The sequence below is a fragment of the Solea solea genome, chromosome 21 (genome assembly GCF_958295425.1).
Source record: "Solea solea chromosome 21, fSolSol10.1, whole genome shotgun sequence".
Classification (NCBI taxonomy): Eukaryota; Metazoa; Chordata; class Actinopteri; order Pleuronectiformes; family Soleidae; genus Solea; species Solea solea.
The window spans coordinates 20,740,170-20,756,403 of record NC_081154.1 but is presented as its reverse complement, the minus strand read 5'-3'; the positions used below and the strand labels follow the sequence as shown (position 1 = coordinate 20,756,403).

Sequence of the window (16,234 nt, the reverse complement as noted above, 5' to 3'; positions counted from 1 at the left end):
ATTTTTGTCCCCACAAGGAAGACAAGTCCCCATAATGTGACTGTGTAAACAGGTTTAGGTCCCCACAACATTAGTAATACATGGGCACACATTACACACACACACATCCACAACAACAGCTAATAACATGACAACCTCAGAGCAAACAAAGCTCTGTGCCCTCCATGTGATCTCTGGCGCCCCCCTGAGGGGCCTTGGACCATGGCTAGAACGTATACGTGGACGGGGCTTCAGTGGGGTTACAGTGGCATGTAGACACTTCCCACAGTCCAAAGTCAGACTGAAGTCCACACCGGGTTTTTTCCCCCTAACATCTGGACCAATGACAGTCAGCTGCAAAAGACTTTGTGACCAATCAGAAGCGAGGACCTGTGCGTCTACACGTCATCCTCACAGAGAGTTCACGCAGTCAGACTCGTGCAGACACGAACACAGACATGGCAGCGACTGGACCTCACAAGATGCCCAGCTGGGAGAAGAGAGTGCGGATTGTGTTGTGCGTCGTTGGTCTGGTTCTGTCTGTGTATGCGCTTCACGTGGAGCTGTCCAGAGAGGCAGACCCGGATTACAGGGCGATGTGTGACCTGGGGGAGTCAGTGAGCTGCTCCAAGGTTTTCACCTCCAGGTAACTCCAGCTGTGTCTGTTCATCTTCCACACACACACACACACACACACACACACACAGAGCTCACTGCCACGTGTTCAGTTCCGCTCACATGAGAGAGGAGTTAGAGGTGATGCAGTCACGCGCTACCGTTACATTTACTTCAGTTAATCTACACAAAACCTGCGAGGCAACGCAACAACATGTCACTATGTAACAACCAGTCACACAATCGTATTTATACAACACTTTTTATACACAATGTGATTCATGTAATAAAAACATACACTGATCAATACAACTAAGACAAAAGCTGCTGCAAGAACATTATTAGCAGGGTTAAAATCAGGTAATCAGGTTCAATCAATCAATCAAAAATAGATAGATATCAAAGTGCAATAGTAAAATCAAGTCAATCCCAAAGAAAAGAAGGACAAAGCTAATGTTTACTTGTTGATGTAGGTTTATACACTTTGTTGTCAGACAGTTTATAAATGGATGATAATTGGGGAAGACATTTTTCAATAAAGGTTCATTTAAGTTAAGTTCAAGATTTCTTTTATTATTTATTATTGATAAAGTTTTGTATTTTCTCAGAATGAGAGATCAACAAAAGATTAATATCAGCCATATTGTTATAATTGTCCTTATTGTCTGATTGCAACTCATTTTCTTTGTTGTTTGCTCCATAAAACGTCAGAATGTTTCCCAGTGATGTCTTTGTTAGATGGAGCAAAGAATCCAGAAAATACTGATAAATCTGAGATTTTTAAATATTTGTCAAAACAAATCTACTAAAACAGACTAATCCATCACCAATATATATGCAGATCAATTCAATTCAATTCAATTCAATGTTATTTGTATAGCGCCAAATCCTAACATACATGATCTCAGGTCTGTACATAGACAACATCAAGGAGAGCAGAGAAACACAACAGTTCACACAATGAGCAAACACTAGGCATCAGTGGAGAGAAAAAACTCCCTCTTAACAGAAGAAGAAATCTCTGACAGAACCAGACTCACAGATGTGCAGCATCTGCCTCGACCGGTCAGGGTGAAAGGAAAATGGGGGACAGAGGAGAGGTGGGGGACAGAAAGGGGGGAGAGAATGGACAAGAGGGAGATGAGGTAGAGACAGAAGAGAGAGAGAGACCAGGAGCAGATACACAACAACTGTATCAAGTTACAAGTTTATACAGTTAATGATATCGACTTTTAATTATAGCACAATAATAATGTTGATGATATGTATGATATGGATAGCCTCGAAAACTGGATCTGGATCCTGCAACCTGCAAGATGAGAATACAGAGAGAGAGAGAGGGAAGGAAGGAAAGACACAAACTAGGGAGAGAAAGAGACAAGGTTAATGACATATAAAAAGTCATATTCATACCTTGAGTGTGAGAGAGTGAATGTGCGTGCACCACAGGAAAATCCCCCAGCAGTCTAGGTCTATAGCAGCAGAACTAAGAGATGGTCCAGGTTTCCCTGAACCAGCTCTAACTATAAACTTTATCAAAAAGGAAAGTTTGAAGTCTAACTTTAAATACAGAGAGAGGCTCCGCCTCCCAAACTGTCATTGGAAGCTGGTTCCACAGGAGAGGAGGAGCCTGGTAACTAAAGGCTCTGCCTCCCATTCTGCTCTTGCAGACTCTGGGAACCACAAGTAAACCTGTATTTTGTGACCTAAGTGGTCTGTTAGGGTGATAAGGTAAGACTAGGTCTTTCAGGTATGAAGGGGCGTGACCATTAAGTGCTTTGTACGTGAGGAGGAGGATTTTAAATTGAATTCTAAACTGTGGGTGGAGCCAGTGTAGAGAAGCTAACACTGGAGTTATATGGTCTCTCTCTCTAGTTCCTGTCAGAACTTGTGCTGCAGCATTTTGAATGAACTGAAGGGTTCTAACAGACTTGTTGGAACATCCTGATAATAAGGAGTTACAGTAATCTAATCTAGATGTAACAAAAGCATGAACTAGTTTTTCAGCATCCTGTAAAGACAGAATGTTTCTAATTTTCATAATGTTCCGCAGGTGGAAGAAGGCTGTTCTGGAAATGAGTTTTATGTGTGAGTCAAATGACATTTCCTGGTCAAAAGTAATTCCAAGGTTCCTCACAGTGGAACTGGAAGCCATGGTGATGTCATCTAAAGTGACAATGTGATCAGAAAGTTTTTCTCTGAGTTGTTTAGGGCCGAGTATAAAAGTTTAAAAGTAGAAAGTTACAGGTCATCCAGGACTTAATGTCTCTGAGACATTCCTGGAGTTGAACAACCTGATTTATTTCATCCGGCCTCATTGATAAATATAGCTGTGTGTCATCTGCATAACAATGAAAGTGTATGTTGTGCTTTCTAATAATGTTCCCTAGAGGAAGCATATATAAGGTAAAAAGTATAGGCCCAAGCACTGAGCCTTGTGGAACTCCACAATTAACTTTAGTTTGTAGTGAGGCTTTATCATTAACATGAACAAACTGGAATCTATCAGATAAGTATGATTTAAACCAGCAGAGGGCAGCACCTGTGATACCAAGAGTCTGCTCCAATCTCTGCAGTAGAATATTATGATCAATGGTGTCAAATGCAGCACTAAGATCTAACAGGACAAGTAAAGAAACTAGACCATTATCTGAAGCCAAGAGAAGATCATTACTGACTTTAACTAGTGCTGTTTCTGTGCTATGGTTTAATCTAAAACCTGACTGAAAATCTTCAAACAGGCCATTAATGCGCAAATATTCACATCATAGATTAGCAACTGCCTTTTCTAAGATTTTAGAAACAAAGGGAAGATTAGATATAGGTCGGTAATTAGCTAAAATATCTGGGTCAAGGGTCGCTTTTTTGAGAAGGGGTTTAATAACTGCTATTTTAAACGTTTGGGGCACATATCCAGTTAATAAGGATAGATTAATTTGAGTTAATATAGAGCTGTTAATTAAAGGAAACACATCTTTAAACAGTTTGGTGGGGATAGGATCTAACTGACAGGTTGATGGTTTAGATGATGAAACTAATGATGTTAACTCAGGGAGATCTATAGGGGAATTTAGTAATCAATGAATCGTTGCAGCCCTACTGTCGCAGACTCCTCCTTCAATAATATTATTGAAATAACTTCAATGATTTGCTGTTTTCATTTCCTTCTCATGTGCTTTGTCTGATGACAGATGGGGGCGTGGCTTTGGCTTGGTCCAGTTGTTCGTGGCTAAAGAGAACCCTCTGAACCAGCCCAACAGCCTGCTGGGCCTCCTGTTCTACACTGTGCAGCTGGGCCTCGGTTAGTCCTTCATTGTCCTCTGTACTCAGTGTTCTGTGACTGAGCCCACACTGCACACAGTTCTCACAGAACCCTGCTGGAAAACATGGCTGCCAGTGGAAACCATCTTTACCTCACCCGCGTAGCTCGACAACAGTTCTGCTGTTTCATCTTGTTCTGTATGGAACACGCCCACTTTCCTGCACCTAACTCCATAGAGAAGGTCATATTCGTAGCCTTCTGTGACACTGGCACGTCTGATCCACTGCTGCCTTTTGGGTAAGTTTGTGCCACTGAGCTGTCACACGTTTGAAGTCACTGATGGAGGCAGCAGTGGATCAACAGCTCCTGCGTCATGAAGTCAAATCATAGATTTTCTCGATTCCCGCTTTAGTTTGAGAAGTGAATGATTTACAAAGAGACACAAACTTCAGCTTCCAGTCATACAAGACTAACAGCAAGATTAAGTGGCAACAATATCCTTAGATAGCGTAGATTTTATTAGGTGAGCCATTTAAAGGTACACATGTGTAAAGTGTATAAACATTTATTGTTGAATGTGCATGTTTGTAGCTGGAAATCCTTCAACTCATCCTTTCCCTGTGTTGGAGAATCTATGTAGCCTTCAGTTAGCATTATACATATACATATATACATATGTATATGTATATATGTATATATGTATATACATATACATATATGTGTGTATGTATGTATATATATATGTATATGTGTGTATATATATATGTGTATATGTATATATAAAAAGCTGTTTAAACCACATAAACATGGAAATGGAACAAAACGTAAACAATCTTTTTCTCTATCGGCCTAATAATTCTTTAGAGGGCATCTTTTGAGTAAATGTCTCCATCCACATGAAACATGAAGACGCTGTAGTACACAGGTCTGTGAAGCTGCTGTGAAATGACAATGCATACAAGCACAGAAACAGACACAGCATGAAACAAGAGGGGTTCTAATTTAATCTATATTTATACAGGTTATCTCATTGAGGTGTCCTTTTCAACAGAGAAAATAAAAGTTATCATAAAGTAAACAGACCAAACAACAGTCTTGACAACTGAGTGACTTTGTCAAAAAGCGACTAGCAACAAATAAATAAATAAACAAATACTTTCCAAGACAGAAATGGCCAGTTCTGCTGCACGAGAGAGTCACAGACACCTGTCCTTTACACCTGGCAGTAGAATGTGTTTTCTGTGATCAGATTGCAGTGGGATAGTGCCTGACCACTTGTAAGTTTAGGTGTAAACATACCGGATTGTTATATGATCTGTGGAGGTGGTTCGGGACGCATTGTGACCACATGGAGCAGCAGTGTAAATCCAAAGAGTCTCTGATGCGTCTCCGCTCCACCCACAGTCCCCGCCCCACATGTTAATACTATGTATGTGATTGCTATCTGATCACAGAAAAGAGAGAGAATCACTGAGAATCACTGACAACAACAATGATGACGATATAGACAGTAAATGCCAGTGTAAGAGACAGCTGGGACTATGACATCATCATTTCCCCAAAGTATTATGTAAGGGTTTTCCTGCTCTGGACGGCTTTTCAAAAAATACTATTTCAGGTCTCCTAAGACGCCGTTTCCATGTGGATGAAACGCCAATATGATAAAACACAAAAAACCCTATACACTCGTTTCCATGTGGATGAAACGCCAATATGATAAAACACAAAAAACCCTATACACTCGTTTCCATGTGGATGAAACGCCAATATGATAAAACACAAAAAACCCTATACACTCGTTTCCATGTGGATGAAACGCCAATATGATAAAACACAACATACCCTATACACTCGTTTCCATGTGGATGAAACGCCAATATGATAAAACACAAAAAACCCTATACACTCGTTTCCATGTGGATGAAACGCCAATATGATAAAACACAAAAAACCCTATACACTCGTTTCCATGTGGATGAAACGCCAATATGATAAAACACAAGAAACCCTATACACTCGTTTCCATGTGGATGAAACGCCAATATGATAAAACACAAGAAACCCTATACACTCGTTTCCATGTGGATGAAACGTCAATATGATAAAACACAAAATACCCTATACACTCGTTTCCATGTGGATGAAACGCCAATATGATAAAACACAAGAAACCCTATACACTCGTTTCCATGTGGATGAAACGTCAATATGATAAAACACAAAATACCCTATACACTCGTTTCCATGTGGATGAAACGCCAATATGATAAAACACAAAAAACCCTATACACTCGTTTCCATGTGGATGAAACGCCAATATGATAAAACACAAGAAACCCTATACACTCGTTTCCATGTGGATGAAACGCCAATATGATAAAACACAAGAAACCCTATACACTCGTTTCCATGTGGATGAAACGCCAATATGATAAAACACAAAAAACCCTATACACTCGTTTCCATGTGGATGAAACGCCAATATGATAAAACACAACATACCCTATACACTCGTTTCCATGTGGATGAAACGCCAATATGATAAAACACAAAAAACCCTATACACTCGTTTCCATGTGGATGAAACGCCAATATGATAAAAAACAAAATACCCTATACACTCGTTTCCATGTGGATGAAACGCCAATATGATAAAACACAACATACCCTATACACTCGTTTCCATGTGGATGAAACGCCAATATGATAAAACACAAAAAACCCTATACACTCGTTTTCATGTGGATGAAACGCCAATATGATAAAACACAAGAAACCCTATACACTCGTTTCCATGTGGATGAAACGCCAATATGATAAAACACAACATACCCTATACACTCGTTTCCATGTGGATGAAACGCCAATATGATAAAACACAAAAAACCCTATACACTCGTTTCCATGTGGATGAAACGCCAATATGATAAAACACAAAAAACCCTATACACTCGTTTCCATGTGGATGAAACGCCAATATGATAAAACACAAAAATACCTATACACTCGTTTCCATGTGGATGAAACGCCAATATGATAAAACACAACATACCCTATACACTCGTTTCCATGTGGATGAAACGCCAATATGATAAAACACAAAAAACCCTATACACTCGTTTCCATGTGGATGAAACGCCAATATGATAAAACACAAAAAACCCTATACACTCGTTTCCATGTGGATGAAACGCCAATATGATAAAAAACAAAATACCCTATACACTCGTTTCCATGTGGATGAAACGCCAATATGATAAAACACAAAAAACCCTATACACTCGTTTCCATGTGGATGAAACGCCAATATGATAAAAAACAAAATACCCTATACACTCGTTTCCATGTGGATGAAACGCCAATATGATAAAACACAAAAAACCCTATACACTCGTTTCCATGTGGATGAAACGCCAATATGATAAAACACAAAAAACCCTATACACTCGTTTCCATGTGGATGAAACGCCAATATGATAAAACACAACATACCCTATACACTCGTTTCCATGTGGATGAAACGCCAATATGATAAAACACAAAAAACCCTATACACTCGTTTTCATGTGGATGAAACGCCAATATGATAAAACACAAGAAACCCTATACACTCGTTTCCATGTGGATGAAACGCCAATATGATAAAACACAACATACCCTATACACTCGTTTCCATGTGGATGAAACGCCAATATGATAAAACACAAAAAACCCTATACACTCGTTTCCATGTGGATGAAACGCCAATATGATAAAACACAAAAAACCCTATACACTCGTTTCCATGTGGATGAAACGCCAATATGATAAAACACAAAAAACCCTATACACTCGTTTCCATGTGGATGAAACGCCAATATGATAAAACACAACATACCCTATACACTCGTTTCCATGTGGATGAAACGCCAATATGATAAAACACAAAATACCCTATACACTCGTTTCCATGTGGATGAAACGCCAATATGATAAAACACAAAAAACCCATACACTCGTTTCCATGTGGATGAAACGCCAATATGATAAAACACAAAAAACCCTATACACTCGTTTCCATGTGGATGAAACGCCAATATGATAAAACACAACATACCCTATACACTCGTTTCCATGTGGATGAAACGCCAATATGATAAAACACAAAAAACCCTATACACTCGTTTCCATGTGGATGAAACGCCAATATGATAAAACACAAAAATACCTATACACTCGTTTCCATGTGGATGAAACGCCAATATGATAAAACACAACATACCCTATACACTCGTTTCCATGTGGATGAAACGCCAATATGATAAAACACAAAAAACCCTATACACTCGTTTCCATGTGGATGAAACGCCAATATGATAAAACACAAAAAACCCTATACACTCGTTTCCATGTGGATGAAACGCCAATATGATAAAAAACAAAATACCCTATACACTCGTTTCCATGTGGATGAAACGCCAATATGATAAAACACAAAAAACCCTATACACTCGTTTCCATGTGGATGAAACGCCAATATGATAAAAAACAAAATACCCTATACACTCGTTTCCATGTGGATGAAACGTCAATATGATAAAACACAAAAAACCCTATACACTCGTTTCCATGTGGATGAAACGCCAATATGATAAAACACAAAAAACCCTATACACTCGTTTCCATGTGGATGAAACGCCAATATGATAAAACACAACATACCCTATACACTCGTTTCCATGTGGATGAAACGCCAATATGATAAAACACAAAAAACCCTATACACTCGTTTTCATGTGGATGAAACGCCAATATGATAAAACACAAGAAACCCTATACACTCGTTTCCATGTGGATGAAACGCCAATATGATAAAACACAACATACCCTATACACTCGTTTCCATGTGGATGAAACGCCAATATGATAAAACACAAAAAACCCTATACACTCGTTTCCATGTGGATGAAACGCCAATATGATAAAACACAAAAAACCCTATACACTCGTTTCCATGTGGATGAAACGCCAATATGATAAAACACAAAAAACCCTATACACTCGTTTTCATGTGGATGAAACGCCAATATGATAAAACACAAGAAACCCTATACACTCGTTTCCATGTGGATGAAACGCCAATATGATAAAACACAAGAAACCCTATACACTCGTTTCCATGTGGATGAAACGCCAATATGATAAAACACAAAAAACCCTATACACTCGTTTCCATGTGGATGAAACGTCAATATGATAAAACACAAAAAACCCTATACACTCGTTTCCATGTGGATGAAACGCCAATATGATAAAACACAAAAAACCCTATACACTCGTTTCCATGTGGATGAAACGCCAATATGATAAAACACAACATACCCTATACACTCGTTTCCATGTGGATGAAACGCCAATATGATAAAACACAAAAAACCCTATACACTCGTTTCCATGTGGATGAAACGCCAATATGATAAAACACAAGAAACCCTATACACTCGTTTCCATGTGGATGAAACGCCAATATGATAAAACACAACATACCCTATACACTCGTTTCCATGTGGATGAAACGCCAATATGATAAAACACAAAAAACCCTATACACTCGTTTCCATGTGGATGAAACGCCAATATGATAAAACACAAAAAACCCTATACACTCGTTTCCATGTGGATGAAACGCCAATATGATAAAACACAAAAAACCCTATACACTCGTTTTCATGTGGATGAAACGCCAATATGATAAAACACAAGAAACCCTATACACTCGTTTCCATGTGGATGAAACGCCAATATGATAAAACACAAGAAACCCTATACACTCGTTTCCATGTGGATGAAACGCCAATATGATAAAACACAAAAAACCCTATACACTCGTTTCCATGTGGATGAAACGTCAATATGATAAAACACAAAAAACCCTATACACTCGTTTTCATGTGGATGAAACGCCAATATGATAAAACACAAGAAACCCTATACACTCGTTTCCATGTGGATGAAACGCCAATATGATAAAACACAAGAAACCCTATACACTCGTTTCCATGTGGATGAAACGCCAATATGATAAAACACAAAAAACCCTATACACTCGTTTTCATGTGGATGAAACGCCAATATGATAAAACACAAGAAACCCTATACACTCGTTTCCATGTGGATGAAACGCCAATATGATAAAACACAAAAAACCCTATACACTCGTTTCCATGTGGATGAAACGCCAATATGATAAAACACAAGAAACCCTATACACTCGTTTCCATGTGGATGAAACGCCAATATGATAAAACACAAAAAACCCTATACACTCGTTTCCATGTGGATGAAACGCCAATATGATAAAACACAAGAAACCCTATACACTCGTTTCCATGTGGATGAAACGCCAACATGATAAAACACAAAATACCCTATACACTCGTTTCCATGTGGATGAAACGCCAATATGATAAAACACAAAAAACCCTGTACACTTGTTTCCATGTGGATGAAACGTCAATATGATAAAACACAAAAAACCCTATACACTCGTTTCCATGTGGATGAAACGCCAACATGATAAAACACAAAATACCCTATACACTCGTTTCCATGTGGATGAAACGCCAATATGATAAAACACAACATACCCTATACACTCGTTTCCATGTGGATGAAACGTCAATATGATAAAACACAAAAAACCCTATACACTCGTTTCCATGTGGATGAAACGCCAACATGATAAAACACAAAATACCCTATACACTCGTTTCCATGTGGATGAAACGCCAATATGATAAAAACAAAAAACCCTATACACTCGTTTCCATGTGGATGAAACGTCAATATGATAAAACACAAAAAACCCTATACACTCGTTTCCATGTGGATGAAACGCCAACATGATAAAACACAAAATACCCTATACACTCGTTTCCATGTGGATGAAACGCCAATATGATAAAACACAAAAAACCCTATACACTCGTTTTCATGTGGATGAAACGCCAATATGATAAAACACAAGAAACCCTATACACTCGTTTCCATGTGGATGAAACGCCAATATGATAAAACACAAAAAAACCCATACACTCGTTTCCATGTGGATGAAACGCCAACATGATAAAACACAAAATACCCTATACACTCGTTTCCATGTGGATGAATAATAAATAAATAAACAAATACTTTCCAAGACAGAAATGGCCAGTTCTGCTGCACGAGAGAGTCACAGACACCTGTCCTTTACACCTGGCAGTAGAATGTGTTTTCTGTGATCAGATTGCAGTGGGATAGTGCCTGACCACTTGTAAGTTTAGGTGTAAACATACCGGATTGTTATATGATCTGTGGAGGTGGTTCGGGACGCATTGTGACCACATGGAGCAGCAGTGTAAATCCAAAGAGTCTCTGATGCGTCTCCGCTCCACCCACAGTCCCCGCCCCACATGTTAATACTATGTATGTGATTGCTATCTGATCACAGAAAAGAGAGAGAATCACTGAGAATCACTGACAACAACAATGATGACGATATAGACAGTAAATGCCAGTGTAAGAGACAGCTGGGACTATGACATCATCATTTCCCCAAAGTATTATGTAAGGGTTTTCCTGCTCTGGACGGCTTTTCAAAAAATACTATTTCAGGTCTCCTAAGACGCCGTTTCCATGTGGATGAAACGCCAATATGATAAAACACAAAAAACCCTATACACTCGTTTCCATGTGGATGAAACTCCAAGATGATTAAACACAACATACCCTATACACTCGTTTCCATGTGGATGAAACGCCAATATGATAAAACACAACATACCCTATACACTCGTTTCCATGTGGATGAAACGCCAATATGATAAAACACAAAAAACCCTATACACTCGTTTTCATGTGGATGAAACGCCAATATGATAAAACACAAGAAACCCTATACACTCGTTTCCATGTGGATGAAACGCCAATATGATAAAACACAAGAAACCCTATACACTCGTTTCCATGTGGATGAAACTCCAATATGATAAAACACAAGAAACCCTATACACTCGTTTCCATGTGGATGAAACGCCAATATGATAAAACACAAGAAACCCTATACACTCGTTTCCATGTGGATGAAACGTCAATATGATAAAAACAAAAAACCCTATACACTCGTTTCCATGTGGATGAAACGTCAATATGATAAAAACAAAAAACCCTATACACTCGTTTCCATGTGGATGAAACGTCAATATGATAAAACACAAAAAACCCTATACACTCGTTTCCATGTGGATGAAACGTCAATATGATAAAACACAAAAAACCCTATACACTCGTTTCCATGTGGATGAAACGTCAATATGATAAAAACAAAAAACCCTATACACTCGTTTCCATGTGGATGAAACGTCAATATGATAAAACACAAAAAACCCTATACACTCGTTTCCATGTGGATGAAACGTCAATATGATAAAACACAAAAAACCCTATACACTCGTTTCCATGTGGATGAAACGCCAATATGATAAAAAACAAAATACCCTATACACTCGTTTCCATGTGGATGAAACGTCAATATGATAAAACACAAAATACCCTATACACTCGTTTCCATGTGGATGAAACGTCAATATGATAAAACACAAAAAACCCTATACACTCGTTTCCATGTGGATGAAACGTCAATATGATAAAACACAAAAAACCCTATACACTCGTTTCCATGTGGATGAAACGCCAATATGATAAAAACAAAAAACCCTATACACTCGTTTCCATGTGGATGAAACGTCAATATGATAAAACACAAAAAACCCTATACACTCGTTTCCATGTGGATGAAACGCCGAAACGTCAATATGATAAAACACAAAAAACCCTATACACTCGTTTCCATGTGGATGAAACGCCAATATGATAAAAAACAAAATACCCTATACACTCGTTTCCATGTGGATGAAACGTCAATATGATAAAACACAAAATACCCTATACACTCGTTTCCATGTGGATGAAACGCCAATATGATAAAACACAAAAAACCCTATACACTCGTTTCCATGTGGATGAAACGCCAACATGATAAAACACAAAATACCCTATACACTCGTTTCCATGTGGATGAAACGCCAATATGATAAAACACAAAAAACCCTATACACTCGTTTTCATGTGGATGAAACGCCAATATGATAAAACACAAGAAACCCTATACACTCGTTTCCATGTGGATGAAACGCCAATATGATAAAACACAAAAAACCCTATACACTCGTTTTCATGTGGATGAAACGCCAATATGATAAAACACAAGAAACCCTATACACTCGTTTCCATGTGGATGAAACGCCAATATGATAAAACACAAGAAACCCTATACACTCGTTTCCATGTGGATGAAACGCCAATATGATAAAACACAAAAAACCCTATACACTCGTTTCCATGTGGATGAAACGTCAATATGATAAAACACAAAAAACCCTATACACTCGTTTTCATGTGGATGAAACGCCAATATGATAAAACACAAGAAACCCTATACACTCGTTTCCATGTGGATGAAACGCCAATATGATAAAACACAAAAAACCCTATACACTCGTTTTCATGTGGATGAAACGCCAATATGATAAAACACAAGAAACCCTATACACTCGTTTCCATGTGGATGAAACGCCAATATGATAAAACACAAGAAACCCTATACACTCGTTTCCATGTGGATGAAACGCCAATATGATAAAACACAAAAAACCCTATACACTCGTTTCCATGTGGATGAAACGTCAATATGATAAAACACAAAAAACCCTATACACTCGTTTTCATGTGGATGAAACGCCAATATGATAAAACACAAGAAACCCTATACACTCGTTTCCATGTGGATGAAACGCCAATATGATAAAACACAAGAAACCCTATACACTCGTTTCCATGTGGATGAAACGCCAATATGATAAAACACAAGAAACCCTATACACTCGTTTTCATGTGGATGAAACGCCAATATGATAAAACACAAGAAACCCTATACACTCGTTTCCATGTGGATGAAACGCCAATATGATAAAACACAAAAAACCCTATACACTCGTTTTCATGTGGATGAAACGCCAATATGATAAAACACAAAAAACCCTATACACTCGTTTTCATGTGGATGAAACGCCAATATGATAAAACACAAAAAACCCTATACACTCGTTTCCATGTGGATGAAACGCCAATATGATAAAAACAAAAAACCCTATACACTCGTTTCCATGTGGATGAAACGTCAATATGACAAAACACAAAAAACCCTATACACTCGTTTCCATGTGGATGAAACGCCAATATGATAAAAACAAAAAACCCTATACACTCGTTTCCATGTGGATGAAACGTCAATATGATAAAACACAAAAAACCCTATACACTCGTTTCCATGTGGATGAAACGTCAATATGATAAAACACAAAATACCCTATACACTCGTTTCCATGTGGACGAAACGTCAATATGATAAAACACAAAAAACCCTATACACTCGTTTCCATGTGGATGAAACGCCAATATGATAAAACACAAAAAACCCTATACACTCGTTTCCATGTGGATGAAACGCCAATATGATAAAACACAAAAAACCCTATACACTCGTTTCCATGTGGATGAAACGTCAATATGATAAAACACAAGAAACCCTATACACTCGTTTCCATGTGGATGAAACGCCAATATGATAAAACACAAGAAACCCTATACACTCGTTTCCATGTGGATGAAACGCCAATATGATAAAAACAAAAAACCCTATACACTCGTTTCCATGTGGATGAAACGTCAATATGATAAAACACAAAAAACCCTATACACTCGTTTCCATGTGGATGAAACGTCAATATGATAAAAAACAAAATACCCTATACACTCGTTTCCATGTGGATGAAACGCCAATATGATAAAACACAAAATACCCTATACACTCGTTTCCATGTGGATGAAACGTCAATATGATAAAACACAAAATACCCTATACACTCGTTTCCATGTGGATGAAACGTCAATATGATAAAACACAAAATACCCTATACACTTGTTTCCATGTGGACAGACCCTATTGTAAAAACATGCTTCCCGGCTCCTGATATAAACATAAAAGGCTCATTCTGCTGTAATAATAAGAAACAGTATATTATGAGGTAATTGTTTATCCCTTCATTTAATACACTGGACCTTTGAGAGTCAGAACCTCATATAACTAAACTATCCGGCAATGAACTTGATATGAAGTAAGTGAAGCTAGGATAAAGATGCAGGTGTGTTTTCTGATGATTTCTTGTGTTTATTGCAGGTCTGTCACTATCTAAGAAAGCAGCTCTGTGTCTGGTGGTCTCCTCCTGGGTGTCAGTGGCCGGCTCGCTCTACCTCGCCTTTATTCTTGCCTTTGTTCTGGGGGATTTCTGCATGGTCTGCGTGTCCACGTACGTCGTCAACTTCGCGCTGCTCTTCACTAACCTCAGAAGAAGGAGAGCCATTGAAGGAATGAAGGAAAAGGCTCCATAGACGTGTGTTCCCTGAGAAATCCACCGCCTTCTCCAGGTGAAACCACAGCGAGCCCCTCCCACGGTGCAAGCCCCTCCCACGGTGGAACAGGACTGACTGTGCTTCAACACACACACACACACACGTTTTTGTACATCGATGCACATTTTTGATGCTGATCGCACATGTTTGAAAAACACACTAGTGTAGCATAGTTTGGATTAGATTAAACTTTATTGTCATTGATTTAATCCGAAATGCAAATCACAGCGTATACAAATAAATAATAACTAATAAAATAGTGCAGCTTAATGAGGAACAGGCAGAAACATATAATAATAATAATAAGTATAATAATAATAATTAATAATTATAATAGTATATTCATTATGAATGTGTTTGTGATAATTTTGAGGACAATTAAATGACAGTTCACTTTAGCTCCAGGTGATGGAGCTATGTTACACATATTATCACTAATTTATTACCATATCATATATTATCAATAAAAATGTAGTAAAAAGTGCTTTATTTTTTCCTATTACATGTACAGCTGAAATAAGTAATAAAAGTAAAGAGCTAAATTGATCATAAATAAAATCCTAAGTGACACACTGATTTCCCTATAGTTTTACATGCTCTTTCTAGAGTCTAATGAAACTCACTATTTAAAATGTATCTGTTTATTTTTTTTATTTTTATAATTACGTGTGGTCTGCTGAGAGCAGGATCGACTGAACGAGCTGCTCAGTGCTGTGATGGTGTCCTGCCGGGGGTGTTAGAGATTGTCCATCTTTTTAATTCCCTCTCCTTCTTCTCACGCACCATGAACACTGTGAAAACTACAGAATAAAAACAGAATGTAGTTTCACG

General features: G+C 38.1%; 1 protein-coding gene across 1 annotated transcript; it reads left to right on the top strand.

Moving 5' to 3' along the window:
* Nucleotides 1-329: 329 nt before the first annotated feature.
* vkorc1 (vitamin K epoxide reductase complex, subunit 1) lies at nucleotides 330-15,979 on the top strand. The gene is made up of 3 exons (XM_058621785.1): nucleotides 330-625; nucleotides 3,786-3,895; nucleotides 15,171-15,979. The coding sequence occupies exons 1-3, from the start codon at nucleotides 438-440 to the stop codon at nucleotides 15,380-15,382; spliced, it is 510 nt and encodes a 169-aa protein (XP_058477768.1). The 5' UTR covers nucleotides 330-437; the 3' UTR covers nucleotides 15,383-15,979.
* The last annotated feature ends 255 nt before the right edge of the window (nucleotides 15,980-16,234 follow it).

What these genes read in the sequence shown, in the direction of transcription:
- vkorc1 (XM_058621785.1), top strand. Translation starts at nt 438, where the DNA reads ATGGCAGCGACTGGACCTCACAAGATGCCCAGCTGGGAGAAGAGAGTG. An exon ending in TCCAAGGTTTTCACCTCCAG is followed by an intron (nt 626 to 3,785) that starts GTAACTCCAGCT and finishes GTCTGATGACAG; the next exon opens with ATGGGGGCGTGGCTTTGGCT. An exon ending in CACTGTGCAGCTGGGCCTCG is followed by an intron (nt 3,896 to 15,170) that starts GTTAGTCCTTCA and finishes TGTTTATTGCAG; the next exon opens with GTCTGTCACTATCTAAGAAA.